This window comes from Phoca vitulina, unplaced genomic scaffold (genome assembly GCF_004348235.1).
Source record: "Phoca vitulina isolate PV1807 unplaced genomic scaffold, GSC_HSeal_1.0 scaffold29, whole genome shotgun sequence".
Classification (NCBI taxonomy): Eukaryota; Metazoa; Chordata; class Mammalia; order Carnivora; family Phocidae; genus Phoca; species Phoca vitulina.
Genome location: NW_022589732.1, coordinates 1,728,044 through 1,755,415, shown reverse-complemented (window position 1 = coordinate 1,755,415; position 27,372 = coordinate 1,728,044). Strand labels below are relative to the sequence as shown.

The window sequence follows — 27,372 nt, the reverse complement described above, 5'->3', positions numbered from 1 at the left end:
CCAGCTGGCTCACAGCTGGTCTGGATTGGTTTAGAAGATGAGTTAGTGACTGAGGTCAGGTAGCCCGCCTCCCTGGGCTGCTTCTGGATACTTGGCTCCTCACCCTCCAGGTCTGGCTGTATCAGAACTTGAACCTGTCTCCCAATAGGTCTCAGCTCGGGATGAACATAAGAATCCCTTGGGGACTGTTCAGTATAGCGGTGGAGAGGCTTCATTCACAGGATTTTGATCTGTTTGGGGTGGGTCTGGGTACCAGCATTTTCTAACTATAAACTTGAAAGGGGATGCAAAATGTACAGGCCATCTTTGGATCATAGGAGACCCACCTGTTTGGAGTCTGTCTGGAAGTCATCTTCTGTCGATGCTGACTTTGACCAAGTGTTCCAAGATGGCTGAAGAGGGCGGAAGCATCAGGTGTGGCCCCTAAGTCTTAGGGAGCTCTTTGTGAGAGAAGGTGACAGGGTGACTCATGGGAGTAAATCCAGTCTTGAAATCAAGTGTCACCGGTGATGTGCCAGCAGAGGGCACCCAAGGAATACCGTGGTGTCAGTCATCTGAGGCTGGTCTGTAACACCTAGAGGTGATGGGCCTGGTGCCTTCTCTGTCCTCTGGCTTCTGGGTTAATTGCCCAGATGCCAGGAAAGTCCTCCGGCCATCACTCCTACTAACTGATGTTCTTGTGTATAGATTATTGTTTAAGGATTCCCCTGCTGATTTCCCCAGATGCTAAAGGGTTGCATCTGAAAGACAGTGTTTTCTCTTAAACGATTTTTCTTGAAGCCTCATAAATCCTCAGTTCTCTAAAGCTTTCCTATTTATGGAAAAGAAAGGCAGCTTGCTCCAACAGCCGCCCCTCTTGTTCTAGAAACAATAATACTCCAAGGGGCCAATATAGTGCTTCCTGTAGAGCTAGTGAAAAATTCTACAGGCTTGCATATTTGTGATGAAATAATTTAAATCGTTTATATTAAAAGTGTACTTTGTAAATATCTTCCCAGCATGCCTTCAATTAAAGAGATTTTTGCATCTGGATTAGGCAGCAGGGTTTCTGGTTATATTGAAAACAACTGAGGGATTTAGTGTTTAGTGCACATAAAAGTGTTTAATAACTTAGTGTTTTTGGTATTTTTATTTGAATTTCTAAAATAAGGATATTCAAGAGCTTTTATATATTCTGTAATGATGCTGTCTTGGAAATCATTGAATACTTATCAGAAGGCATTATTTGCTAAAACACCATACCTTCATAGAGGTGCTTAAAACTGAAACTAATTGGATGGACTTAGGAGTTGAAGTAGGGTCACTTTGTGGGAAAGAAGTGATCAGTGTGGAATTCTACTGCTTCCTTCCTTCTTAAAATAATTTGGAGTGGGCTAATAATATGGAGCAGTAAGCTGTAGGTCTCTCTTAAACATGATCGGGCAGATACTGAATTTTATATTAATATTATTTTGGTGACTTAACATATTCTGTCAGCAAAGGGGCCGGGTGGGGGCAAGTTTTACCATTCATTGGAATGCTCCAGGGAACTCGGCACAAGGAGATTCTAGAGCCTCATGAAGAGGTCAGCCCCACATTTCAGATTCCTGTAGAGTAAATCTGATGCGCTCAGCTGGTTCCAGCGTCCCACCCTGAAGCTAATCAGCTTTGGCCTAGGAAACCAGTCCTGTAGCAGAGGCCTTGTCATATGGGGCAGCTCCTGAGGGACAGGTACATGGGTCTTTACCTGCTGTAGAGAGGCTGTGCATGAGTCAGAGAGAGAGTCTCACAGAAGTTAGACTTGACATATTCACCTAAAGTTGTTTACTGCGTCAGTTTCTGTTTTTATAAACAGAATTCTGACTTATCGAGTGTGTCCGAGTGCACTGGTCCTCGCTGGTGTGCTAACAGGTGTGACTGGAGCTGAGCGGCAGCAGACCCGGGCTGAATGGGGGTCCCCGGGCTGGGTCCCGCCCCCCGTGGGCTGCAGCAGTGCGCAGGGCTCTGGTAGCTGCTGTTCACCATTTCCTCCTCCACATGCGGCACTTTAGAAGGCACCTAAGTGGGAGTGAGGATACCTGACCTCCCAGTGCCATGCCCCTTCTTCTGCTTTCTGTAAATGCAAATTGTTGGCAAACTTGGGTACGTGGGGTCACCTTTGAATGCAGGTCTCCTGTGTGTGGGAGAGGGAGCACATTCTTTGTGGCCTAGGAGCCAGACTGCGGTCTTCTCAGTTCAGGTTTGAGTATGATTGCACGAAACGTAGCTGAATCGAGAATTCTGGCCTTTCAGATTCTGAGAAAATGGCCCAGTATCTGGAGGAGGAGCGCCACATGCGGGAGGAGAACCTGCGACTGCAGAGGAAGCTGCAGAGAGAGATGGAGAGAAGAGAGGCCCTGTGTCGACAGCTGTCCGAGAGCGAGTCCAGCCTGGAGATGGATGACGAAAGGTGTGCGTGCGTCTCGTGAGCCTTGGGAGCAAACCAAACCAGACCAGCCTCCAGGGGGTCTCCCTTCACGTCCGGGTAGACATGGGAGGAGGCGTCCCTACACTTCTGGGTGCTGCCGACGACCCCCACCACCTCAGACTAGGTGCTGAGCCTGGGGAAAATGGAGAAGATGGACCATTTTCCTGAATCACAGAAAGACCAAGAAGAGGTTGCCTTTCCAAAATTACGTGGTCGAGAGAGAAATGGAGGGTTATGTATAGAGAGACAGTGTGTGCATAGTTGTTGAGTTTGTCTCATCCTGCACTGTGTCTGTTTAAAGTATGGGAGCATCTTACGTCCTAGATGTTGATGAGCAGGCATCATGCGGCCTGAGGGAACCCATGCGTGCCTGGGTTGAAGGATCAGCAGGAGACAGATGGAGGTTGCTGAAAGGCAGAGGCCTTGCATTAACAACTTGGAAACTTCTGGGCCTTATTGCAGCTACTTTAAAAAAACTAAAACCAGTGCATCCCATTTATCTGCTCAAGAGTCTGTGTCAGACCCCCTCATTGTCCCACCAAGAAATGGGCTGAAATAAGAGGGTCATCTGTGGTTAACTAGAGGAAATGGTCCCAGCATTTCTCTCATCCAGAGTCCCAATTTGAAAAAATTAAAATTGTTCAATCAGCAGAGAAACCCAGCATTTGGGAAATTGGGCTTTCCCTGAACCAGATCATTTCTGCAAAGAAATGCTCTGTTCTGGATCAGGGTTGCCCTGGCCTTACGTGTCGGTGTCTGAGTGTGCGGGGTGAGCCCAGGGTCTGCTAATGACCACGATGAATCATCTTGACTGTTGACACCAAAACACATCAAAATCACTTCCTTTCTCTTTCTGTAACTGGATAGATCCAGGGGGTTATTAACAAAGCTTTTGATAAATTTGCTGTAGACAGTGGTATTATCATAGAAATCTGAGATTTTCTATAATGAAGGTCTATATTTTTATAATAAAAACTTATAAAAACAGAATAATGGGTTATCATATTTAAAATAGTTGTGTGCTTCCTCATTTGAAAAGAATAAAGATTATTCTTTCTCAAAAGTTTGTATCATAAAACTATTACCTTACCTTGAATTTCACTGATTTTTTTTTTCTAAGATTTTATTTATTTATTTGTCAGAGAGAGAGCACAAGCAGGAGGAGCGGCAGGCTCCCCACTGAGCAAGGGGCCTGATTCAGGACTTGATCCCAGGACCCTGGGATCATGACCTGAGCCAAAAGCAGATGCTTAACCGACTGAGTCACCCAGGTGTCTCTCACTGATTTCTTTCCAACAGTGTTCCCTTCTCTCTGAAATCCTTGGCCTCTGAAAGCCATTTGACTAAAAACATCGGCTAGAATACCAAATAACTATTTTATTAACTGCCTTAAGACACGGAGCAGACCATGCATTAACACTACACAGTGCCTTGTACTTGATTTTGAGTAGGACACACTGTGAGGGGCAGTATCTTCCGACCATGGTGAAAATACTGAAGCTACTTCAGGCTTCAAAAAATATGTATATATTTTTTCCCAGAACTGGTATTTACTCCAGAAGATTTGCCTTGTCTGTCATAGGTCACATTATCCCAGCTAGAGTACCGCTGCCCAAAAAAGATTTCTCCTCTCCCTGTTAGGAATGATGATGTCACATTTGCGGGAAAGAAAATAGTTGGAAACTTAAGATGTCTACAAGTGTGTTTATTCCTTAAAGAGCAAGAGGCGGTTTTCGCTGTCTAGCGGGGCGTAGGGTAGAGGCAGGCCCTGGTGCCGCCGTGGCGGGCTGCTCTAGAGGGCAGGCAGAGGTCACCGTGGGGGTCTAGTTGACAGCTGCAGGGCAGATTTGGGAGCCTGGTTTTCTTTAAGCCAAATGACCCAGCACGGAAATGGCTGTGTTAACGTTCTTCTTGCGAACGGATGGACAGTCGGGGCCAGGATCTTCCGTGGGATAGAGAGCCCTGCACGCACCACTGTTGCTTCCTTTGGCTGCGAGGCCTATGAAGGGTAGCTGGTGGGGAAGTCCCTCAAGCAGAGATTTCTCCTTGTCAGCATTCTGTGCTCGTTCACAGAGTGAAGGCTGACGTTCCTGACCATCAGGCCTGAGAATCCTCAGGTCCGGTGTGGCTTCCACGTCCAGGAAGAAGTCTGTGCTCGTTCACAGAGTGAAGGCTGACGTTCCTGACCATCAGGCCTGAGGATCCTCAGGTCCGGTGTGGCTTCCACGTCCAGGAAGAAGTCTGTGCTCGTTCACAGAGTGAAGGCTGACGTTCTCGACCATCAGGCCTGAGAATCCTCAGGTCTGGTGTGGCTTCCACGTCCAGGAAGAAGTCTGTGCTCGTTCACAGAGTGAAGGCTGACGTTCCTGACCATCAGGCCTGAGAATCCTCAGGTCCGGTGTGGCTTCCACATCCAGGAAGAAGTCTGTGCTCGTTCACAGAGTGAAGGCTGACGTTCCTGACCATCAGGCCTGAGGATCCTCAGGTCCGGTGTGGCTTCCACGTCCAGGAAGAAGTCTGTGCTCGTTCACAGAGTGAAGACTGACGTTCCTGACCATCAGGCCTGAGGATCCTCAGGTCCGGTGTGGCTTCCACGTCCAGGAAGAAGTCTGTGCTCGTTCACAGAGTGAAGGCTGACGTTCCTGACCATCAGGCCTGAGGATCCTCAGGTCCGGTGTGGCTTCCACGTCCAGGAAGAAGCCTGAGCCGGCAAGGTGTGGCCAGGCGTGACTGCAGTAGGTGTGCGACGCTGGGTCTGCCGCCATGCTCTTGTGTGTGGCTGTTTGTTAAGCCAGGCTTACCTTGTAAATGATTGATCTCCAGTTCACGGGAATACCGTTACCTTTAAGCTTTAATTTTATTTTTTGATTTATTTTTAATCAGCATATTTTTTCCGTTACCTTTAAGCTTTAATTTGATGACATAAATCTTAAAAGGGCTTGATTGGGTTTGAGTTGCAAATAACAATTTAAATGTAGCCATCAAAACATGAATGTGTCTATAATCCTTGGGACAACGGAGGTAGATTTCTACATAGGGACAACGGAGGTAGATTTCTACATAGCTGTTGTATGATGAAGAAAAGCCCAGCCCTCCCTGTTGCATGACACGATTCTGTTAGTAGGCCTCCCCCTGGAGCTAGAACATTCCAGATGTCCCTAACCTGTATCCCAAGGGAGAGGGGCTTGCCAAGCAAGCAGTGGAGCCTTGTGACCCCCAAGTCTGCTTTATACGTGTCTCCTCGCTATAGCATCACTCTCTAAATATCCCAGCGTTTGACCTCAAGATATGAACCCCAAACATTATCTCATAGGAGCTCTCTTAAGAACTCTTGAAATGCACACAGTTCTGATACCTACCCCCCCTCTCCTCTTAGGTATTTTAACGAGATGTCTGCACAAGGATTAAGACCTCGCACTGTGTCCAGCCCGATCCCTTACACACCTTCTCCAAGTTCAAGCAGGCCTATATCGCCCGGTGAGTACACATTCTCAGCTACTTCTGTGAATGATTTCTGGCACATTTAATAGGCATCCCCAAATACGGTCCCTCCTAGCGTATAAAAGTCTTGTAAGCAGAGGGAGAACAGTCATGTGTTTTTCAGAAACATCAAAAACAAATCACTATCACCCAGCTGCTGAACCTCTGAAACAAATAATGCAATATATGTTAAGGAAAAAAAAGAAGATAGCAGGAAGGGAAGAATGAAGGGGGGGGAAATTGGAGGGGGAGACGAACCATGAGAGACTATGGACTCTGAGAAACAAACTGAGGGTTCTAGAGGGGAGGGGGGTGGGAGGATGGGTTAGCCTGGTGATGGGTATTAAAGAGGGCACGTTCTGCATGGAGCACTGGGTGTTATGCACAAACAATGAATCATGGAGCACTACATCAAAAACTAATGATGTTATGTATGGTGATTAACATAACAATAAAAAATAAAAAAAATCACTATCAAGACTGAGTTTTAGCCTGAAATTTTTAAGCACAAATGTTACAGTGCTAGCTGGTGTTTTCTAATTTTTTTGTTGTTGTTGAAAAGGAATTTAACTCCAAATAACCTTTTTAAAAGGACTGTCTTTGACTGATTTTAAGTGCCAGTGTATTGACAAAGCCTTGGACAGATGTCTAAGATGGATCGTAACATATCTCCTGTGGGTTCTATTATTATGTTCTACGTATATCATTTCATTTTTACCCTCAGAATAATTAATGTAGGCATCATTTTCCCCATGTTAACGTTGAGGAAGCAGTGATTCAGAAGTTCGGTGGCTCTTGGTCACAGGTCCAGGAAGCGGCGGGGCGGGTCGGGTCTTGCTTCCCAAGCCTGCGTTCTTTGGAGCACAAGCTGCCTCCTGAGATTCCCTGTGACTGGTGAGCAGGCCTGGGCCCTGGTAGGCAGGCCCTGCAAGAAGAAACTGGCCTTGCTTTTGGCCTTGCTCCTGCGTCTGGCTTTGCTTCTCAGAAGCCTTTCCCTCAAAGGCGTGCTTGTCTCATCTGACCCCGAAAACTCCCTCCCCCCGCCCAGGGTCTCTGGCTCAGAACCAGCACAGCATGGGGCTTTCAGGCCAGGAGGGCAAGTAAATGATCCAGCAAGGAAGAAAGAGGAAGCAGGGGCGGGGGACTGGCGAACGGAGTGGAGGGAGGAAAGCAAAGGTAGCAAGCCAGAGGATCGCATCTTGTGACTGAAGGGACAAGTCTGAGTTTCTTGTGCTTGCTGGTAAACAGAGTTGGGGAGAAAGAGAGAGAGAGAGTGTGTGTGTGTGTGTGTGTGTGTGTAAAGAGTGTGTGTCTGTGTGTGTGGTGGGGGGAGGAGAGAAAGAGTGTGTGTGTGTGTGTGTGTGTGTGTGTGTGTGTCTGTGTGTGTGTGGTGGGGGGAGGAGTTCCACAGCAGAATAAAGTGAGGTGCCTGCTTGGAAGGGTGGCTGCAGGAAAGGCTTTGTGGGTTTGGCCAGCAGAACAGCTGCCTGTTAGGGACCCTGTCACTTGGGCTGTTGTAACCGTGGACAGCAAGGAATGCCCTTCAGGTGGACGAGGGGAAATGCAGCGGCAGCACACGTAGCCACAGACACACCGAGGTTAGGCTCCTGCCCCGTGCTCTGCTGCTGTGACCTTTCTTTTTTTTTTTATTTTTTTTAAAGAGGAGAAATCAAAAGACAGTCCAGCACAAAACATGGCAACTTTTGTCCAGTTGGGGCAGGGTTAAGAGGAGCTGTGTGCAAACCAAAAGGGCTTCGTGTCCTGGATCAGTACGTGATCATCTCCCCCTTGTTCTTGCCCCAAGGATGCTCTGGTATCTGTGCCTCCTGTTCTCTGGTGGCCTTTAAATCTCTCTGAAACTCCCCTTCCTTGCTGCCTCTCAATTTTCCCCAAATAGCACTTGGGTTTCATTACCATGAAAAGGTCTTTGCCTTCTGATTTACTGATGTAAAAGGAAGGCATGCATTAGGAAGAAGCAATATGGAGGGTGGCTTTTATAGTTGATGGTGATGCTGATTCATATTCAGTATAATTTAGCCTTCTGTTTGATTTATTTAAACCTAAAGAAATCCTTAGAGGCATGTATTTTCCAATTCATTAAGTCTAATAATGTGATCACTGAATAAAGAAAAAGCAAAAGTCAGACCTTGGTTGGGAATATACTTCTATTGTAACAGATATTCTACAGGAAAATCTTACTCTGTGTACATAATTTGGACTTCCACTGTACCTGTCCCTATATTGGGGACTTGCCTGTATAGACGAGCCATTTGCTTTTCCTTAAACTAAGTGATAACACCTAGATTTTTTTTTTTCTTTCAGCCAGCCTAAGTGAGAAGAACATTTGTGTCTTATTTTAAGTTCTATAATATCATCAAAGTAGATTTTATCTCCTATTTGGCAGCAGAATTACTCCTAATCTAGTCCCTTGCAGTCCTATACATAGTACATCAGCAAAACCTGAATTTTCAAGTTTGCTTTTCAATTTCGTTTTTATTGGAAGAAGTTGTGGTGCTCATATTAAGAATATCTAATCACTTTCTAAGTGGAATTATGTTGTTTTTATATGTATATATAGTTTTCATTTCCATTTTAATCATTTTGGCTCATTTTCATTTCCATTTTAATCATTTTGGCTCATTTCTTCCCTTACCATTTCTGATTAACATTGGCAGTCTTGCATTTCATCAAGTTGTTGAAATATTTTAAGTTCTCATTCAGTTTGATTGAAAGATGTATTTCCTAGAACTTATCAAAGATCCTCTTCTCACTAATGTACGGACTTACATATGTGGATTATGTATGGGGAGAGTATTACTTGTCAACAGTTATCTTTCAGGTTGTCCATTATTTTAAGCAGCCTATCGTCAAGATGCTCCCAATTAGCATATTTTGATGTGTCTAAATCACAGATGGGGAATAATGAACTTTGAAAAAGGGTCTCCACCCCACTAGCAACAGGCATACCCGCTGCCCAGATCTTGGTTTCTAATTCTGTTCTCCAGTGAAAAGAACTGGGAACTCCTTGGAGAAATGGATGTTTCTAGGGCTTGGAGCAGGGAATGTACAGGATGAACCTGGAAAATGTGGTAATGCTGCAGAGTAAGGAAGTGCTCAGAAAATAGCAAGATGGAGGTATGTGGAAGAGACACAGGTGCCAACAGAAAGAGCCCCCATAGGCCGAAGCTGGAATAATCTGAGCCACAAAAGAAATAATGACGTGTTAGATTATAACCCAAACATAAAATAAATATCCATGAGTTCATACTAATAGAAATAAATGACGGACTAAATAAACAAGGTAGAAGAGACAAATCTGTCCTTCGAAAGAATTCCACATAATTTACGTGGATACTCTGCTCTCAAGGAAGTAGAAATAACTCTTCACTCTTTAAATGTGGTAGGACACAGGGTCTTCCCTCCAAAGAGTAAGTGTGGTAAAGGGAAAAAAAGAGTAGCTTTACAGTGGGGAGAGTTGACAAACATGGACTCAGGGTCCACGTTGACAGTGGGGGGCCATTGTCCATAGCACATACCCTTGATGTGATGAAAATGGCACTTCACCTCTTTGGACTTCTTCCAAAAAACCCGTAACCCAGTCTAACCACGTGGAAAATGTCAGACAGATCCCAGCTCAGGGATAGTCTGTCTGCAGAATACCTGATTGATATACCGCAAATGTGACAAGGTCATCAAAAACAAGGAGGAACTGCCTCAGCTGAGAGGTGCCTAAGGAGACCTGACAATTAAATATTAAGTGGCATCCAAATGGGATCCTGGAACAAAAAAGGGACATTAGGTAAAACTTCAGGATATCCAGAGAAGTGTGGATCGGAGTTAATAATAATGTATCAGTATCGGTTTATTAGTTGTTTTTTTAAAGACTTTATTTATTTGACAGAGAGAGAGAGCATAAGCAGGGGGAGCGACAGGCAGGGAGCCTGATGCGGGACTTGATCCCAGGATCATGACCTGAGCCGAAGGCAGACGCTTAACTGACTGAGCCACCCAGGCGCCCCTTGGTTTATTAGTTGTGACGAATGTATTATACTAGCATAAGGTGTTAATAATAGGGGAGTCTGAGCATGGGCCATACAGGAACTGTCTGTATTACTCTTGTCACTTTTCTGTAAACCTAACACTATTCTAAAATTAAAAGTTTATTTTTAAAGAAAGCCAGAGAAATAGGTGAGATGTCACCTAGTCCTAGTAGATAAAGGGAGCAGAGAAAAGCCCTCCTGTCTGATCTTGAAGCAACTGTGTTATTTGGAGGTCAAGTATAGGAGGAAAACCTGGTGAAGGAGATTGGGAAGTGGCTACCAGGGGAGTGGAAAGAAAATTGGAATATGATCTCACTGAAGTTAAGACAAAGTCTTTCACCGAGAAGAGAGTGGTCGGCTTTGTCAGAGGCTCTCCAAGGTCAAGTACAATGAGGAGTGGAGAATGGTTGTTGCAACCGACGGCACGGAAACACTGCTGACCTTGCAAGAGCAGCGCTGATGGAGTGATGGGGACGGAGCCAGATTAGGGAGATTTAAAGAGGAAATTGTGTCTATATTTGAATTTTTGCAAAGACCGTGGTCTTATGTGTAACTTCTAGAACTAAAATATCTTAAAATTATAATCTAAAATATCTTAAAAGGAAGAAAAGGTTTGTGCCTTTAGTTTGGCTCTACAATTTTTTTTTTTTCATTAGCAAAAATATACTAAAGAAAATTTGGGGACAATCAGACGGGTATAAGCAGAAATAAAGTCATCCAGAGTCCTTCTATCCAAAGGTGGTGTTTTTAGGTGTCTCCTCTCCCTACCCCCTTCTCCTGCAATGTTCCTTTAGATAGTTGGTTTCACACAGATTATACACTTCTGTACTTGCTTCATTTTGCTTAGTGGTTTTTGTCATGAATTGCTTTTAATTAATCATCTTTTAAAGTTGCAGCCTTGAGCTTGTGGACAGTGAAATAAGTCTTAACCATTTTCACTTTAGTTAATGCATTTCTATATGAAAGCAAGAGAAATTTATTGTAGCAATAGCTTCGAAAAGCCATAGTATTTGATTTATTAGTAGACTGGTGTTTGGGGTTTGGCATCTTCAACCTAGGTATTTTTGGATTCTCATCCTGTATTGATTTCGTAGGCCAGAGCGTCAGACACATGATGATTAGAACTTAAGGGAAAACAAAAAGTACTAAGGTATGGTCTGGCCTCTAAGAGCTTATCATCAACAATAGGGCCTGGGGAAGGGTTGCGGGGGTGGACATACAAGAAACAAGAAACTCTTTACAAGAAACTTTACAAGGCCACACATAATGAATTTTATGCAGAAGGTGAAATAGCTGAACTGCAGGACATCCACTCCGTGGAGGGTTATATACTGTACAACTTCATTTCTGGAACATTCTCAAAGTGACAACATTACAGTGACAGGGAACCGATCAGTCATTGCTGGGGCGTAGGATGAGAGGGAAGGTGTGCCAAGTGAAAAGGACTGACACGAGGGGGTTTCTTTGTGGTGATGGAGCAGTTTTGCAGCTGATTGTGATGACAGTTACTCTAATCTACACATGTGATCAAATTACTTTGAGCTGTGTACACACGTGCACACAGGAAGAGTACGGTAAACTCTGATGGAGTCCAGCTCCAGCCTGTGCCTTCGTCACTAGGAGGGGACCTGTGTCAGTCTCCTGGGGTTGATACTGTGCTGTGCTTCTAGAACAGCACGTTGGTGGAGGCTGGCTGCAGGGCCCACGGGAACCCTGTAGTGTGTTTGCAATTTCATGCGAGTGGTAAACAGTTTCAAAATAAAAAGTTATAATTGAAAAAAATCTAAATAATTTAAGAAGAGATTCAAAGAAGAGAGAGCTACCCAGCTTTGAGCACTTTTGAGATGGGCCTTAAAGGAGCTTCATGAGCTGAAGCTTAATGAGGCTATCGTTGGCCAGGCACACTGAGCACTGTGATATTTACTCACTTCATCCCCACAGCAACCTTGTGAGGCCACTACAGTAATCTCATTTTACAGTCGATGGATCTGAAGTCCACTGTCACTCAGTGCCAAGTGGCAGAACTAGAGCTAATATGGCCGTTGGCTCTAGGATCTAGGCTGTTTGCCTCTTCAGAGGCTCATTGAGGTCCTGATTGACAGGGGAGAAAGTACAGAGAAGCTACCCCAGGCAAAGGGCATGATGTGAACTGAAGTAGAGGTCAGAATCAAGAGTGATAAGATCACTGTGGTCTTAACCACGGGCTGCCCTGAGGCCCTGTTCCCATAGATTCTGTTTTCATCTGATTTGGGCCTGAGCGAGGGCTTTGATACTCTGTGTTGAGAACCACTGACCTATAATATTAAGAGATAGTTTGGAGCCAAGTGCAGAGGCCTTTATGATATCCAGAGAAGAGATTTTTTTTTTTTTCCTTAGTTTACGTAGACAATAGGAAGGCTTTGAAGATTGTTGAGTAGTGTTTAACATACCAGTAATTAACCTTGTAATGCTACAAAATAGGCTGCATCTTTATTATTATTATGAGCTTCTCTGTCTTGGGATAAGGATCCATTTTCATAGCCTTTCTCTTAAATTTCATCACTTTCATAAGAAACAGAATTAGGGTTGTATTCCTCAGAGCTGTTTTAATAAAACCTCTTCTTCCCTCCTCCAGCTGAAGTCCTTGTGGTCAAAACAAACATGGCCACTTAGTTTCCAAAGACTTAGACTTTACTCCAGACCTCCATCTTGTAAATGTGAACCCCACATCCACAATTGGAATGGAAACATGCCAAATAGAAAGCACTATTTGATAGTCAAATCAAGAAATGAAATAAACTCTTGACTTTAGATGTTGAGGGCACAAATTCTGGGACAAGACACATAAAGGTGAGCTTGGTGGCTGCATGTCTCAGCCATGGAAGCCAAAAGAAAAGTATCCTTAACAGCTTAAAGAACTGTACTTATTACTTCAAGTGCACTCCTTAATGCCTATTACCCCATCTCCCCATTCACGTCCCCTCCAGCAACCCTCAGTTTGTTTCCTATAGTTAAGAGTCTCTTATGGTTTGTCTCCCTCTCTGTTTTCATCTTCTTTTTCCTTCCCTTCCCCTATGTTCATCTGTTTGGTTTCTTAAATTCCACATATGAGTGAGATCATATGGTATTTGTCTTTCGCTGACTGGTTTATTTCGCTTAGCATAATACCCTCTAGTTCCATCCATGTCATTGCAAAAGGCAAGATTTCATTCTTTTTGATGGCTTAGTAATATTCCATTGTGTGTGTGTATACCACATCTTGTTTATTCATTCGTCAGTGGCCATCTGGGCTCTTTCCACAATTTGGCTATTGTGGACATTGCTGCTATAATCATAGGGGTGCAGGTGCCCCTTCAAATCACCATATTTGTATCTGTTGGATAAATACCTAGTAATGCAATTGCTGGGTCGTAAGGTAGCTCTATTTTTAACTTTTTGAGGAACCTCTGTACTGTTTTCCAGAGTGGCTGCACCAGCTTGCATTCCCACCAACGGTGTAGGAGGGTTCCCCTTTCTCCGTATCCTCACCAACATCTGTCGTTTCCTGAGTTGTCAGTTTTAGCCATTCTGACTGGTGTGAGGTGGTATCTCATTGCGGTTTTGATTTGGATTTCCCTGATGCCGAGTGATGTTGAGGTTTTTTTCATGTGTCTGTTGGCCATTTGTATATCTTCTTTGGAAAAATGTCTGTTTATGTCTTCTGCCCATTTCTTGACTCGATTTTTTGGGTTTTTTTGGGTGTTGAGTTTGATTTAGGTGGTTTATACATCTTGCCTATTGTGGATAATGTTGCAGGCTGTTGAGCATCTTTTCATATGCCTGTTGACTATTTGTATGTTTTGGAGAGATGTCTATTCAAGTCCTTTGCCCATTTTTTAATTGGATTATTTATTTGTTACTGAACTGTAGGAGTTCCTTATATATTTTGAATACTAATCCCTTACCTGATATATTTGTCAATATTTTCTCATATTCCATGGGTTACCCTTCTGTTGATTATTTCCCTTGCTATTTAAGCTTTTGAGTTTGATATAGTCCCCCTTGTCTGTTTTCTGCTTTTGTGGCTGTGCTTTTGGTGTCACATCTGAGAAATCATTGCTAAGACCAATATCATGAAGTTTTTCGTCTGTGTTTTCTTCTAAGAGCTTATAGTTGTATGTCTTATGTTTGAGTCTTTAATCCATTTTGAGTTGATTTTTGTGTATAAGATAGGGGTCCAGTTTCATTCTTTTGCATGTGGATATCCAGTTTTCTCAGTACCATTTGTTGAAGAGGCTACCCTTTCCCCATTATGTATTCTTGGCACCTTTGTTGAAGATTATTTGACCGTTTATGTGTGGACCTATTTCTGGGCTCTTTGTTCTATTCTAGGACTTGATATAATCCCCTTTTACTCAGGAGGCCATTTGGTGAGCCCACTACTCTTATCTGTGTTCATTTTTGTTGGTGACTGAGAACTTTTGCATTTTAAAGTCTTCTAGATGGTTGAAGACACCAGAGAATGGAGTTTGAAATAATGCTTGCTATTGTTATATTTCAGGTCTGTCATATGCAAGTCACACAGTTGGTTTCACGCCACCAACTTCACTGACTAGAGCCGGAATGTCTTACTACAATTCCCCGGGTCTTCATGTGCAGCATATGGGAGCATCCCATGGCATCACAGTAAGTATTCAGAGGGGAGGAAGCCACACTTGACTCTCTTGGTGGTAGCAGCTGCTGCTTCTTAGGAGAACCGGGGCTGATGCCCTTAGACCTTGACCTTTCTTCTCCCTCCCACCATCAGTTCACCTTCAAACTATAGAGACTTCCCCGCAGTTTGATACCAAATTCTGGTGTGGAAACTAAAATCCTTCCCAGGAGACAAAACTTCAGCTTCACTTTCTATGAAAAATTACGCTTTGTGAAATGTAATTTGAACTCTGGCCAATGCCTTAATTAAACTCTGGCCAGCTCTTTGCCATAACGAATCATTGCTGGTTGCCACAATGTCTAAAATATTTATTGTCTGCATCTTCACAGTTCACTGATCCTCAGTATTCTTCTTGAAATTAGCCTTATTTCTGCTTTCACTCAGAATTTTTTCTCCTGGAATTAGAAGGAGCCTTAAGTGTGTTTGGTTCAGACTTCACTCAGGGGAGTTTTTTCTTTAGAGCTGGTTGTTAAGTTGACTAATAGAGCGATTAGAAATGTCACTAACGGGGGTTTGAGAATAGGAGAGAAGTGAGGGTATTTCCGATAAGGGAATCTTTAAAAGAAGACTCTTACTCTACAAAAGCAGGAGGTAGTCCTGAAGCCATTTTTATTGGTTTGATGGGCTTTATGTAAAAAGAAACATTTGGTTGAGCTGCAGCTTTCAGGATGTTGACAACTTACTTGAGTGACGGAAGGAACTTGGGGACAGACAGTGGACAGAAGAGATTAGAGTGGAGGATGAGGCAGCTGTCTTTTAATTCTAGGACTGTCCTATCGAGGGGCCCAAGTCCAGTAGTTTGGTCAGTGCAAGTTTCATAGTAATTTTGCACAGCTTTCTCATGCGTGTAGGTGCAAACTCCACCTTAAGTTTTCATTAGTAGTTCAGAAACCAGTAGGGCTAGACAAGGAACTCGCTAGTTTCTTGTCTCTGTCGCTCCCCCTTTTCACTAGCCCCCACTTGTCAGGCTGTTAGAAATGAGCCGTCTGGACCCAGACTGACCTGCTGTTCTGTCCTCTCTACAGAGGCCTTCACCGCGGAGAAGCAACAGTCCTGACAAATTCAAACGGCCCACGCCGCCTCCGTCTCCCAACACACAGACCCCGGTCCAGCCCCCTCCGCCTCCACCTCCGCCGCCCATGCAGCCTGCGGCCCCCTCGGCAGCCACCTCGCAGCCCGCCCCTTCGCAACATCCGGTGCACCCCTCCTCCCAGCCTTAATGCATGTGCTTAGTCTGCATCTCCTGTTGGGACTCGTACAGTGGAGCCGTCTACTCAACGCCAAAGGCTTCCTTCCCTGGCATTTTTGGATCTGACTTATTTGCACTGAGGTTATCTAGGCTTCACTATTAATTGTGTTGTAAGTGTTTGTCGGAAACGCAGCCAGTGTTGTGGGTCTACAACACTAAACAGATGACTTTTTCCATCAGTGTTTTACTTGAATCTACATGTACGTCCATTCCCTGGCTGGAACATTTGCTATTCGATATTTGGTAATTCAGCAGCAGTGTGCAATTTTTGCTTGGCCCCAGAGCTTCATTTTCCTGGCTTTTAGGTTTGTAAAATAAAAAGGGATATCTTTTTTACATTTTTTTTTCATGAATTTGCAGAAAATTACTGAGCTGTTACTCCCCTCCCCCCGCCCCCCATTATAATGGTGTTTACCAAACATACCAATAATTCAGCACTACAATTCAGACCTTTGAAAATCTAGCTTTCGGTGTAGAATGGAAAGTTAGATATCAGTGCCCAAGACAATATACTCTTTGATAGAGCTTTCTACAGATACACTTTTTATAGGTTATTTTCAGTATATGTCAACCTCCATGTCTCTTGTGAAACAGATAGGCTAAAGTAATGGATCACATGGCTGTACCTTTTCCACATACACGTGGGATGGATAATTATTGTATATTAAGGTGTGATTCTTTCCTTATCTTTAGTGTTAACCTACCCAGACTGGCCCCTCTAACACGAGTCGATAAATGTTGTCCTGCCCACCGGTGGTTTTGATGGCTGATTAGACACAGTCTTTGATTTCTGCTGCAGAAGGCAACATGATTGTAACAGAAACAGCTATTTTCCCCTTTCCATTCTTCGTGTTCCCCTAAAATAGAGTTTGAACAAATATTTTAAAGGTGCAAAATACTATTAGAAAGTACTATTTGAAATGAACATTATAGGAATCTCTTGGCATAACAGCCACAGAATAGTTTATTGCTTGGCAGAAGAGACAAGAGGTGAGAAGAAAGTAGCACATTAGCTGGATGAGCGCTTGTGTCGCCCAGTATAAGCAAGTGCGGTGTACAAACAAGTATACTCTGAATACGTTATTTCCACTCATTTAGCACAAATAAATCGTTTGGTTTCACTTGGAAGTGGAACACTGTGAGTCACTCTTTTCTTAATACTTGCAACATCTTTATTTTTGCTTTTCAGCAGTTACTGTTTTGTACTTTGGTAGTAAAGTGATTTTTACCACCTGTGTTTGCATATTTATATATGCTGTGGACGAAAATAACTTACTAGAGAATGTATATTTTATGATGAGAATGTGTATCTGTTGGATATAATCAGAGAACTGAAAATTAATTTATCAGTAATTTTTAAGAGTCCATGTTTTGTGACACCCATCTCTAATAGCTAGCGCTTTATTGAACACACTCCTAAAAATAAGGAACCGTGACATTGTAGATATTTAATAGTGTACAGTATAGAAACTTCCATTTTTGCCTTCGAATGCATATTTAAGAATTACAGAATGAAACAAGTCTTGTTGGAAAATAGTGTTTGACTAGCATTTTAAGAACTGGAGAGTAAAAGCAACAATAGGATTTTTCACCTCTTCCTGCTTCCACCCCTGAACTTCACTCCCCAATTGGTCTATATAAATTTTATTTATAATCTGTATGTAATATACATAATCATAGTACAGTTCTCAAATAAGGGGAAGAAGTTTGGCATTTAATTATTGAGGCTTTAGGTTTTTAATTCGATCAGACGGGGTCCTAGCAAACCTGGGGATCTCACCAACAGCCTGCTGCCCCTCCTGGTACATTGCCATTCCGAGGAATTCTGAGAGGAGGCAAACCCATTTTGCCTTCACGGTACAGTTCTTGGTTTTTCTCATAGGAGAAGTATGGTCTATGTTTACAAGACTCTTTCATGAGCTGATAGAATTTAATGCTGTTGGATAGTGGCTTGCACGCAAACGAGAAAGTCCATAACGGAACGAGCTTCCCTCCACTTCCTGTCAATGGTTCCCTCCTGAAAGCACAAAAGTCGAAACATTGCCATATGGTGATTGAAAAAGCACTTGGCGTGAGCAAACTGCTCCTAACAAACGCCTTTTAGAAACAGGTTCCTGACTTTCAGACTTTTGCAGAAATGGAGTGCTGGTTTCCCTAGACTCGTCATTTCATTTCAAAATAAAACACAGCTCCTTCAAACAGCACTTTTTCGGTGTAGATCGAGTTGCCTCTCCCTGCGGACATTCAGAATTGATAGAACAAACACTACTCTTTTGAATCTGTGCTGTTTCAGGTCCTTCTCAGGTGGTTTCTGACCCCGCGTGGCACCTGTCACACGTGGGTAGTGCACCTGCCAGGACCATTCTTGCTGATGGTTCAGCCACCAGGGACCCATCAAATTCAGACACCAAGCCCATGGAGGCAAGAGGCCCCTCACCCATGGGAAGTTGACTTACCACGGCCGCTTCTCGTGGGGGCTGAATATGGTTCCTGCCATTTCTGCGGCCCACGCGCCCAGGGGCACCCTGGAGCGGTTCCCTGAAGGCCTCTGTCCAATCAGGAGCCGGCCCGCGGGCAGGCGGGTGCACCAGTAGCTTCTAGGAGCTTCCTTTCCCTGTCTTGCGGACAGAGACCCTTGGCTACCACTGTGCTGCTAATAGGATAAGTACTCTGTTGCCAGATTACCATGCCTTTTATACAAAACCAAATTAACTTCTCCAATACCTGACACCTCTCTGGGCTCTGAACTGCTTTCTCTCATCAAGCATGCTGGCATTCTGGACAGAATTCCAGAAATTTGGCAGATGGTGGAAATATTTAAGATTTAATTTAACTTGCTCCCTGTTAATTGAGAGGAGTTTTAAACTCTGAGCTCCTGCGATACTGACCAACCATGGGATGAATGTGTGACCAGAATGTGGCTTTGGCACCAAGTGCCGTTGTCCCTTTCTAATTGGCTTCTAACTGATTGGACCAGAGATCACTGATAATGTGAATTTTTGTTAACTGTTCAACTGTAGGAAAATAGAATATGTATCTCCCTCTGTTAGGTAGACATGAACTTTTCCTGCACGAAGCCTTGCTTATAGAGGATGCCCAATAAGGCAAGAAAAAGCCTAGTAACTTGTGCTTCGAGAGCACAATATTTTTATCTTACCAGTACGGAAGAATCATTTCTATGTAACCTGATATTCTGTCTAGTACTTGTCTTATAGGTAACCAACACTGAAAACTTTGTAGTGGTAACTACCAAAGAAATACATAGTAAAACCACCTTTTCTTTCCAAATTTATTAAAGAGCCAGCTGTTGACGCTGCTACACGAGTTCCATGCTCAAGAGCCATTGTAAGAGATTAAGGGGTTTTTAGGTTTTCGTTTCTGGTTTCTTTTTCTTGTTTTCTTTTTTCTTTCTTTTTTTTTTTTTTTAACATACACACACAGCTGTTGGCATGTTGTTATGGGGAGCATTTCCAGAATGCTCAGCAGTTGTTAACAGCCAAGCCCTGGTTGCCTCTCGTGAGGCGGTGGAGGGAATCCTATGTTCACGATAGCATGGGTGCTGTGTGTGCACGTGTGTGTGTGTGTGTGCATTCATGCCTTAACTCGGGTTACTGCTCAACTTCAGTTCTTGACTCAGTCTGCACCGTCATCGAGATTGTAGTGTACATCTTGATCTGAACTTCATCCTGGCAAAAACAAAGTTGCAGGCACAACAGTTTAGGAATGCATTCCTCTGGAAGAGGTTTTAATCAGGTTGACCCTGAGCCTTTGGACTTGATTTGGAACTCAGCATGGAAAGCAAAAATGGACTGTCAAACAGAAAGACATCAACAAGGAAGAGAGGAGAGCCAAGTGCTAGCGTCTTTGCCTCTGCATCTCCGTGCACACTGTATGTTCATGATAGCTTGTTTACAACTTGACTAGGTTGGAGTTCTGGTAATAGTGGCAAACTTGACATTCTTGGTCAGAGTTTAGAGAGATGTAAGACTTCCAATTAATGTCTTATTTACTTTATGTTGATTAGTCTTTGATACATGTGCTGAATCAGAAACCTAAATAAAGATAATTTTTTAAAATGCACCTCTTGAGCCTTAAAACCTCTCTCTTTCTTTCTGGTCTTTGAGTTGGAAAATGAACATTGTTTCCCTATTTGCTTCTGATGAACATCTGACTTTGATTCTAATCCTAAAGGCTGCCTTAGAAAGTAAACTTAAGGACAGGACACGGAAGGGGCTAGTACTGTTCTGTTTCTTAAATGGGATGCTGGTTACCTGGATGTATTGAATTTTTGAAAACTCATTGAGCCGTATGCTTATGATTTGTGCACTGTTCCAAGTCTGTGTTGTATTTCACTTTAAAACCATACACCTAGGAGATTATGAAAAGTGACACTCATTCCCAAAACTGTCACATTACATATAAACATACGTGTGTACACACATATTTAGGCTTTGGATATGACCTCCAGTATATTTGTGAGCTTACTCTTAAAGTCCATCTCTGTGGTTTCCTCTTTCTTTTGTAGAAAGCACGACTCCAGAATCACTTCCAGGTTTGAGGACCAGCTCTTTAACTGAGCCAGTTACTTAGCCTGTCTGGAAGTCCAGTTCCTTCCCTGTGAGATACGTTACCTGCCTCGCTAAAATGAGAAACCGGGAGATGAAAACCTCAAGCGCAGTCCTTCACACAGGAAGATACACACTAGTCTCATGCATTCATTTGGGAAGAAACTCAGAATGGGTATTTGGGGTGACGTGTTATACAGGTTTGAGGGCTGTATCGTTGGGCAGCTGCATTTCAGTAAGCCCCTGGCATTCGGTTGGGGAAAAACATGGTACAGAGCAGGATCCTGTCTTTGGAGCATAGTCTTCAAGAACCTGGTTGTTACACAATCTTACGGGGGCAGACTTTGAATCTAGGCCCTTTTCTGTATAAAAGTACTAAATGGACCTTGAGTGACTTTTGACCTCACTCTGGCTTAAGCCAGATTCCATGTTCACTATGAGTTAATGAAAGATTTTAATTTGGCTTTTGAGCAAGGTCTCTCTATTCCTGGCAGCTACTAGGTTTTAGTGGAAAATGTTGCCCAAGAAATGGCCCAGGACCTCTGAATTCAAGTCTTGGCCTCATTTGCCAGCCTCAGTTTTCTAACCTGTATAGTGGGGATAGCCATTGTAATTTCAGGTAGAGTGTGATGAAAACAAGATTTAAACAAAGTGCTTTAACAACAAGTAGAGTTTAAGCTACGTGTGTGTGTGGTTTTTTTTTAGTACCTTTTAGAGGCAGTGTGTCCAGGTGCATCTGAAATTGAAACTGTTGATGGAAATTTTGTGTTTATATAAATAAAACTCTCTACATAAATCTGGGCCTTTTTTTTTTTTAAGGTTTTATTTATTTGAGATTGAGAGTGAGAGTGCATAAGCAGGGGCGGAGGGAGAGAGAGAGGGAGAAGCAGACTCCCTGCTGAGCAAGGAGCCTGATGTAACGCTCGATCCCAGGACCCAGAGATCAATGACCCAAGCCAAAGGCAGACTCTTTAACCAACTGAGCCTCCAAGGTGCCCCTGGGTCTTTGTTTTAATGTTTCACTATTTAAATTAAAAATTCGTGGAAATACAGTTGTATTCAGTCACTGATAGCTAATCCAGGCCCAAACTTTTTAACATTCTCTTTAGAAACAGAGGAAGAAGCAGTGAGTGGTAAATTATGTTTCATGTCTAATTTTTATTATGACATGAGAGATTGGATTCCTGTCCCTCAAAGTTTTGTGATATCATCCCTAATTCCATATTACATTGAATGCTATTGAACTAAATATATTGAGAGCTTTCTCTGAAGAGCGTATTTTCTGATACCCTATGAATGATTTAGTGTAAATTTCAAGATTACTAATTATCCCCAAAAGAGATCTTAGTAATTTTTTCATCTTTTTTTTTTTTTTTAAGATTTTCTCCATTTATTTATTTGAGAGAGAACACACAAGAGTGGGCTGGGGGGTGGGCAAAGGGAGAGAGAGAACCAGACTCGCCACTGAGCAGGGAGCCCGATGCAGGGCTCAATCCCAGGACCCCAGGATCATGACCCAAGCTGAAGGCAGATGCCCAACCTACTGAGCCACCAGGCACCCCCCATTTTTTTTCATCTTAAAAAGGAACAGCCAGACTCAGAAGTGAAATGCATGGCGGAATTAGTAGATAGGGATGTAGATAGGGATGTAAAAACATTCTCCGTGTGTTCAAGAAGGCAGAAGAAAGTGTGAGCATGATGGGAAAAACGTAAAATATAAAATAGACCCAGATTGAACTTCTAGAGACAAAAAAAATCTAATGTCTGAAATTTAAAACAACGAAAAACTTGCTACTTATATCTTCTGTGGATTTCTGTTTGTGCTCTTTAAATATTCCTTTAAAAGGCAAGTATCCTGCAACTTTAGTGAATTCATTTATTAGTTCTTAGAGCTTGTTAGTGGAGTCGAGGGTTTTCTATATACAATATCATGTCATCTGCAAATAGTGACAGTTCTTTCTTTCAAATTTGTATAATTTTATTTCTTTTCCCTGCCTAATTGCTGTGGCTAGCACTTCTAATACTATGCTGAATAAAAGTAGGGAGAGTGGCATCCTTGTTTTGTTCTTGATCTTAGAAAAAACAATGTCACCTTTTCACTGTTGACTATGTTATTAGCTGTGGATTTGTCATATATGGCTTTTATTATGTTGAGATACATTCCCTCTATACCCATTTTATTAAGTTTTTATCATAAATTGTTAATTTGTCAAATGCTTTTTCCACATCTATTGAGTTGATCACATAACTTTTATCTTTCATTTTATTAAAATATATCACATTGAAAAAAATAAAATAAAAGGCCACTCCTGAAATTCGAGTTTAGCCTAGTTGACCTACCTTCCGCCCTGCCCTCCCCTGGGGTTTGCTTTGCCTGGGTGCTCGTGAGCCACTGCTGGCAAATCCTCAGCCTGGGGAACTGACTACTCCTATTAGTCACTGTAATGTTGGGCACGAAGCCTCAGGTTCAAGGGAGCTAGCGCACTGGAAGATGTCCCGCGAGTTCAAGTCCGCCTACGTCCGGTTTCCTGAGCTTCGTTTTCCTCACCTGTAAAATAGGAATGAGAATGGGGTCAGTAGGATTCAATGAACATGTTGTTAAAACTTCAGAGAGTATAGGGTTCTTTGTATTGTAGCTTCTCGAGGGTTTGCAAGTATGGGAGTGTTGTGCTTAGAGAAACAGTGCAGTGGGATCCCACGGCATTCGAAGAGATGAGGGTCAGAGAAAACTGACGGACGAACTGATCTTTAACAGATTCTTGAAGAGCTGTTCAGGAGTGTTCAGGACAGAGGAGACAGCGTGTGCGAAAACCTGGAATAAGAGCATCCGTCCACGTAGACGGTTTGGGTTCCCCGAAAGCAAACCGAGACAAGGACTTGGGTGCAGGAAGCTTTCTTGGGGGTGACTCCAGGGCGTGGAATGAGAACTCAGAGGAAGTCGAGACCACTGAAGGGCGCGTTGATGAGCCTGTTAGCCTTAGGGGCAACTGGAGTCCGACCCCATGGGGTGTCCCTGAGGAATCATTTAGAAGTGCCTCAGAATTGTCCCACCAGGGCGCAGGAATGCCGGGAATTGGATTCGCCAACTCCTTTCACCTGTTGGCTAAAGGTGCCTGGGGGGGAGGGGGGGGAGAACCACCCCCACATTTGCATTTTCTAGGTTGTGTGTGAGGCTTTCTCAAAAGCCTGGGCCAGGACCGCTGAGAGTGACCTCTCATGTTTAATGAGGGATGCTGGCAAGGTGCACGAGTGTTTGCGCTGAAATCAGGCGGGCTGAGAGGCTGCGACGCCTCGCACTGGTGGCCTGGGAACTCAATACCTCTCACCATCAGTTGGTTTAGCCTGGAGTACTCATGGAAAAAAAAAGGGTTTTCCCCAGGAGTTGAGAAATGCCACGTGTTTTATTTACCTTCTTTTCCTCCAGCTTGATTGAGAAACGATCAACATACGACACTGTGTACGTTTTACACGCACAGTGTACTGATTTGATATGCGGATATATTGCAGAATGATTGCCACAGTAAGGGAGGTTAGCATATCCACCTCGCGTAGTTACAACTTATGACAATTTGAAATACTTTTTACCTTAAAATGAGAGAAACTCTTATTTTACAAAGATCCAGATGCCTGTTTTCTCTCGACAAGTAAGATCACAGATCCCTCCGCCGCGCAAGCACACGGGGCTGAGCAGCAGCTCGGCCGCCTCAGAGGCCAGCATGCAGGTTGCGAGCGTGGTGCCCGCCGGCTTCCGAGTGTGTAAACGCCTGGCGTGGGGTATCTGAGGAATGACAGAAGTCTGAGATGGCTCGAGCTGTGTGTGCGCAGAAGAAAGACAGAAGGGCGAGCAGTAGGGCGTGGGAGGTGAGCACTGAAGCCCGTGCGGGGAGAGGCCTCCGCCCAAGGTCCCCGCGCGAGTCCAGCCGAGAATACGAATACGGACGCCGGAGAGCGACGCCCGAGGGACTGTGGTCAGTCTGTCTGTCTTGTGAGCCTCATAGGGAAGGTTGGCCAAGACTGGAGATAGGATTCAAGCGTCCCTGGATTCTCTTCGCTGTGGTACTAATTTGTCCCTTGCGCTCTTTAAATTCAATAATACACAGCGTTGCTTCAGCAAGCTGGGCTGAGGGTGTGCCCAGGGGTCTAGAATCCCGGAGATTAGTCGGACAGGGGTGTGCTGGTAAGTGTTTAACATTCTGCTCTCTTGAGACTAAGCCCTTCTTCTTTTTGCGTGTCAATTTTTGTGGTGTAAATGCTCCCCAGCAATGGGATCGCGAGCCTCCACGTGAAGTCCCTGAACTTGGGGGGACTAGGCTGTCGTGTACCATTTCCATTGTGTTTTCACCAGAGAGACAGGTTCGTTGTAAATAACCTTAAAAGCTATTTAGTAATAGTAAAATGTAGTAAATTAATTAGGACATATGTTTTCAGTATTTATTAGCTGTTTGTACTATGATCTTTTAAATTATACATTTATATAATTTAATTTTTAGTAGTCTGTGTTTAACAGCCAGCTGACAATTCCTGGAAATGTAACAGTAAGCTCTTGGGGGCCTTGATCCTGTTGTAGGCGCCTCTGGCTGGGAGCAGGGTGCGCTGGGGTGGCAGGAGGTCAGAGGAGGCTCCTGTATCCGAAGGCCGCTGCTGTGTCTGTCCTGTTGCAAAGGAGGACGTGGTGACAGTGGGGAAGGTCATTTATTGGGGGACCTCAAGCCCCGAGCCCAGCTGCAGGCTGAGAGCAAGCTTGGGTCTGGCCTCAGCAGAGGACAAAGGATGGGTGAGACCCCCCCAGGAGTCTCAAGACCGTGAGGCAGCCGCTCTCGCTCTGGTGGGGAGGCTCCTATGTGTCCGGTGCGAGACCGCCGCTTAGACCCGGCGCGCTCCCTTCAGGATCTCAGGCGGCGCAGATCTCCCCCCGACTCTGCCTGTACCGCCCTCCCCAACACCCGGGTCTGCAGCCTGGACGGCGGGCCAGGACTTCCCTCCGCGGAAGCAGACGCATCACGCGGGGAGGGGGGCGGCCGCTGAGGGGCCCTGCGGGGAACTCGTGTTCGCCCTACTCGCTGGAAGCCAGTCCAGACGAGACAGGCTGCCCCGTAGCTCACCCCCCTTTGTTGGACTGTAAACTGGCACACACGTTTAATGGCCTTTGGTCGAATCAAACAATTAACTGGAAGGCCAGATCATCGGGCTCCAGAACGTGGGATCTCTTGATGGAAAAGAAATGTGGAGACAAAGTGGACGGATCATTGTGAGGCACGCCTCACAGACAAGGAAATCCGGAGCCGTGGCCCTTGGCAGCTGCCACAAAATCCTTGGGAAGCTGTTGGGGATAGAGTAGCAAAAAATGTGTGTGTGTTGGGGGGGGTGGGGGGTGGGCTCAGACTGGAGGGAAGGGAAAGCTGCGAACTTCATTTGGTGGCTTCCCTGACCTATCTGTGTGTCTGTGTGGGGAGGCTGTGCCCTGGGAAGCAAGGCCGCCTGTCTCCCTCCAGGCTCAGTCCAGCATCTGAGAGTCCAAGATGCTTGGGTCAAAGGGGAAATGGATTGAACTCTCCCTGGTTAGTTGGTATGAAAGATGTACTGTGAATTTCTTTTCCAGCTATGATAATGGTGTCATGGCTATTTCCTTCTTTCCCTTCCCTTCCCTTCCCTTCTCTTTTCTCCTAGTCAGTGGCTATTTCCCTGAGAACTTGGGCCCCAGATCCCTGAGAAATGTCAGGACGCTGGAATGAAGGTGCCAGGGAAGGCCACAGAAAGAGAAACCCATCTGCGCAAGATTCTGGGTTTACCAGGAGACCTTTCTGCAGGGCTTTAGGCAGATTATGTGCCAGGCGGAGCTTTCCCCTTAAATCTGAGTCCAAAGTCTAACTCAGCAGAGCCATCCCATGGTAGGGGACAGGTTGCCAGAGAGGTCACAGAGTACAGCTGGAAAGAGCAGAGCTTGAAGCAGCAGAAGATACGGGTTTGGGGTGAATTAACTCTTGCCTGACTCATGACTTTATGGGAGTTTCTAAATCTCTCCAGTCTTGCTTTGTTATGTTTTCTGACTACTTATTGATGTATATAATACATCCAGCCTATTTCTTATCTGTAAATAAAAATATTTCTAAAAGATCTGCATCTTTTAGAAGTTCATAAATAAAATATTTACAAATGCAATGATAGGCTGTTTTGGGTTTGCTTTAAAATAATTTATGGGGGGGAGGATGAGGAAGGGGGTGTGAGCGTAGATAAAACAAGATGGGCAGTATGCAACTGCCTAAATTACGTGATAGATTGTTCTCTAATTTAGTATGTTTAAGATTTTCACAATAAATTTTTCAAAAATAGAGGGGAGGGAGAGGATCAAGAGATTTTAAGGATGGAGAGGAAGAAGGGAGTTTTGAGAAAGACAGTGCTAGAGATGCCACATAGGCTATTCTAATTTTTGCAAGAAGGTGAAAGTATTTCATATACCACCCCCCAAAACGTGAACGATGGCGAGAAGTTGCTCTGTACCGAAAACAAGTTTGTGGCTTTGTGAATTGTGGACGCTGAGCAAGTGAATTGATATCCTGGTAAAGTGAAACACAAGGAAATGTTCTCTCCTTTATTCCCTTTTCGTTCCCATGTACACATTTTCATGGACAATAGGGCTCACCTGGCGGGGGCTTCCCCTTGGCCTGGGAAAGGCCACTGCTTGCAGCTGTCCCAGGGTGTTCAAATTTTTTAGTCGAGATGTGGTGTTGTTGTCATGGTTTAAGTGACCATAAGAGGCCTGGGAGTCCTGACCAAGGTCCATCAGTAATGAGGCCTCTGAAGAATCAGTCAAGTATCCAGACACTTCGTCAAGTATCAAGAGAGACCCCTAGTAGTATGCCTGAGTTCAAGAATGACACGAAAGAGAGGAAATCACTGGGCTTTATTTCACTTTGGCTTTT

At 44.2% G+C, this 27,372-nt stretch overlaps 1 protein-coding gene across 1 annotated transcript in view; it reads left to right on the top strand.

The window, feature by feature from the left end:
- The window catches only part of CCDC6 (coiled-coil domain containing 6), a 108,197-nt gene extending 86,981 nt beyond the window's left edge, over positions 1–21,216 (top strand). The window contains exons 6-9 of the mRNA XM_032423541.1: positions 2,272–2,428; positions 5,823–5,923; positions 14,486–14,610; positions 15,664–21,216. Of these exons, the coding sequence (XP_032279432.1) occupies positions 2,272–2,428; positions 5,823–5,923; positions 14,486–14,610; positions 15,664–15,858 (578 nt within the window). The 3' untranslated portion in view covers positions 15,859–21,216. The remainder of the gene's footprint in view (positions 1–2,271; positions 2,429–5,822; positions 5,924–14,485; positions 14,611–15,663) is intronic.
- Positions 21,217–27,372: the final 6,156 nt, after the last annotated feature.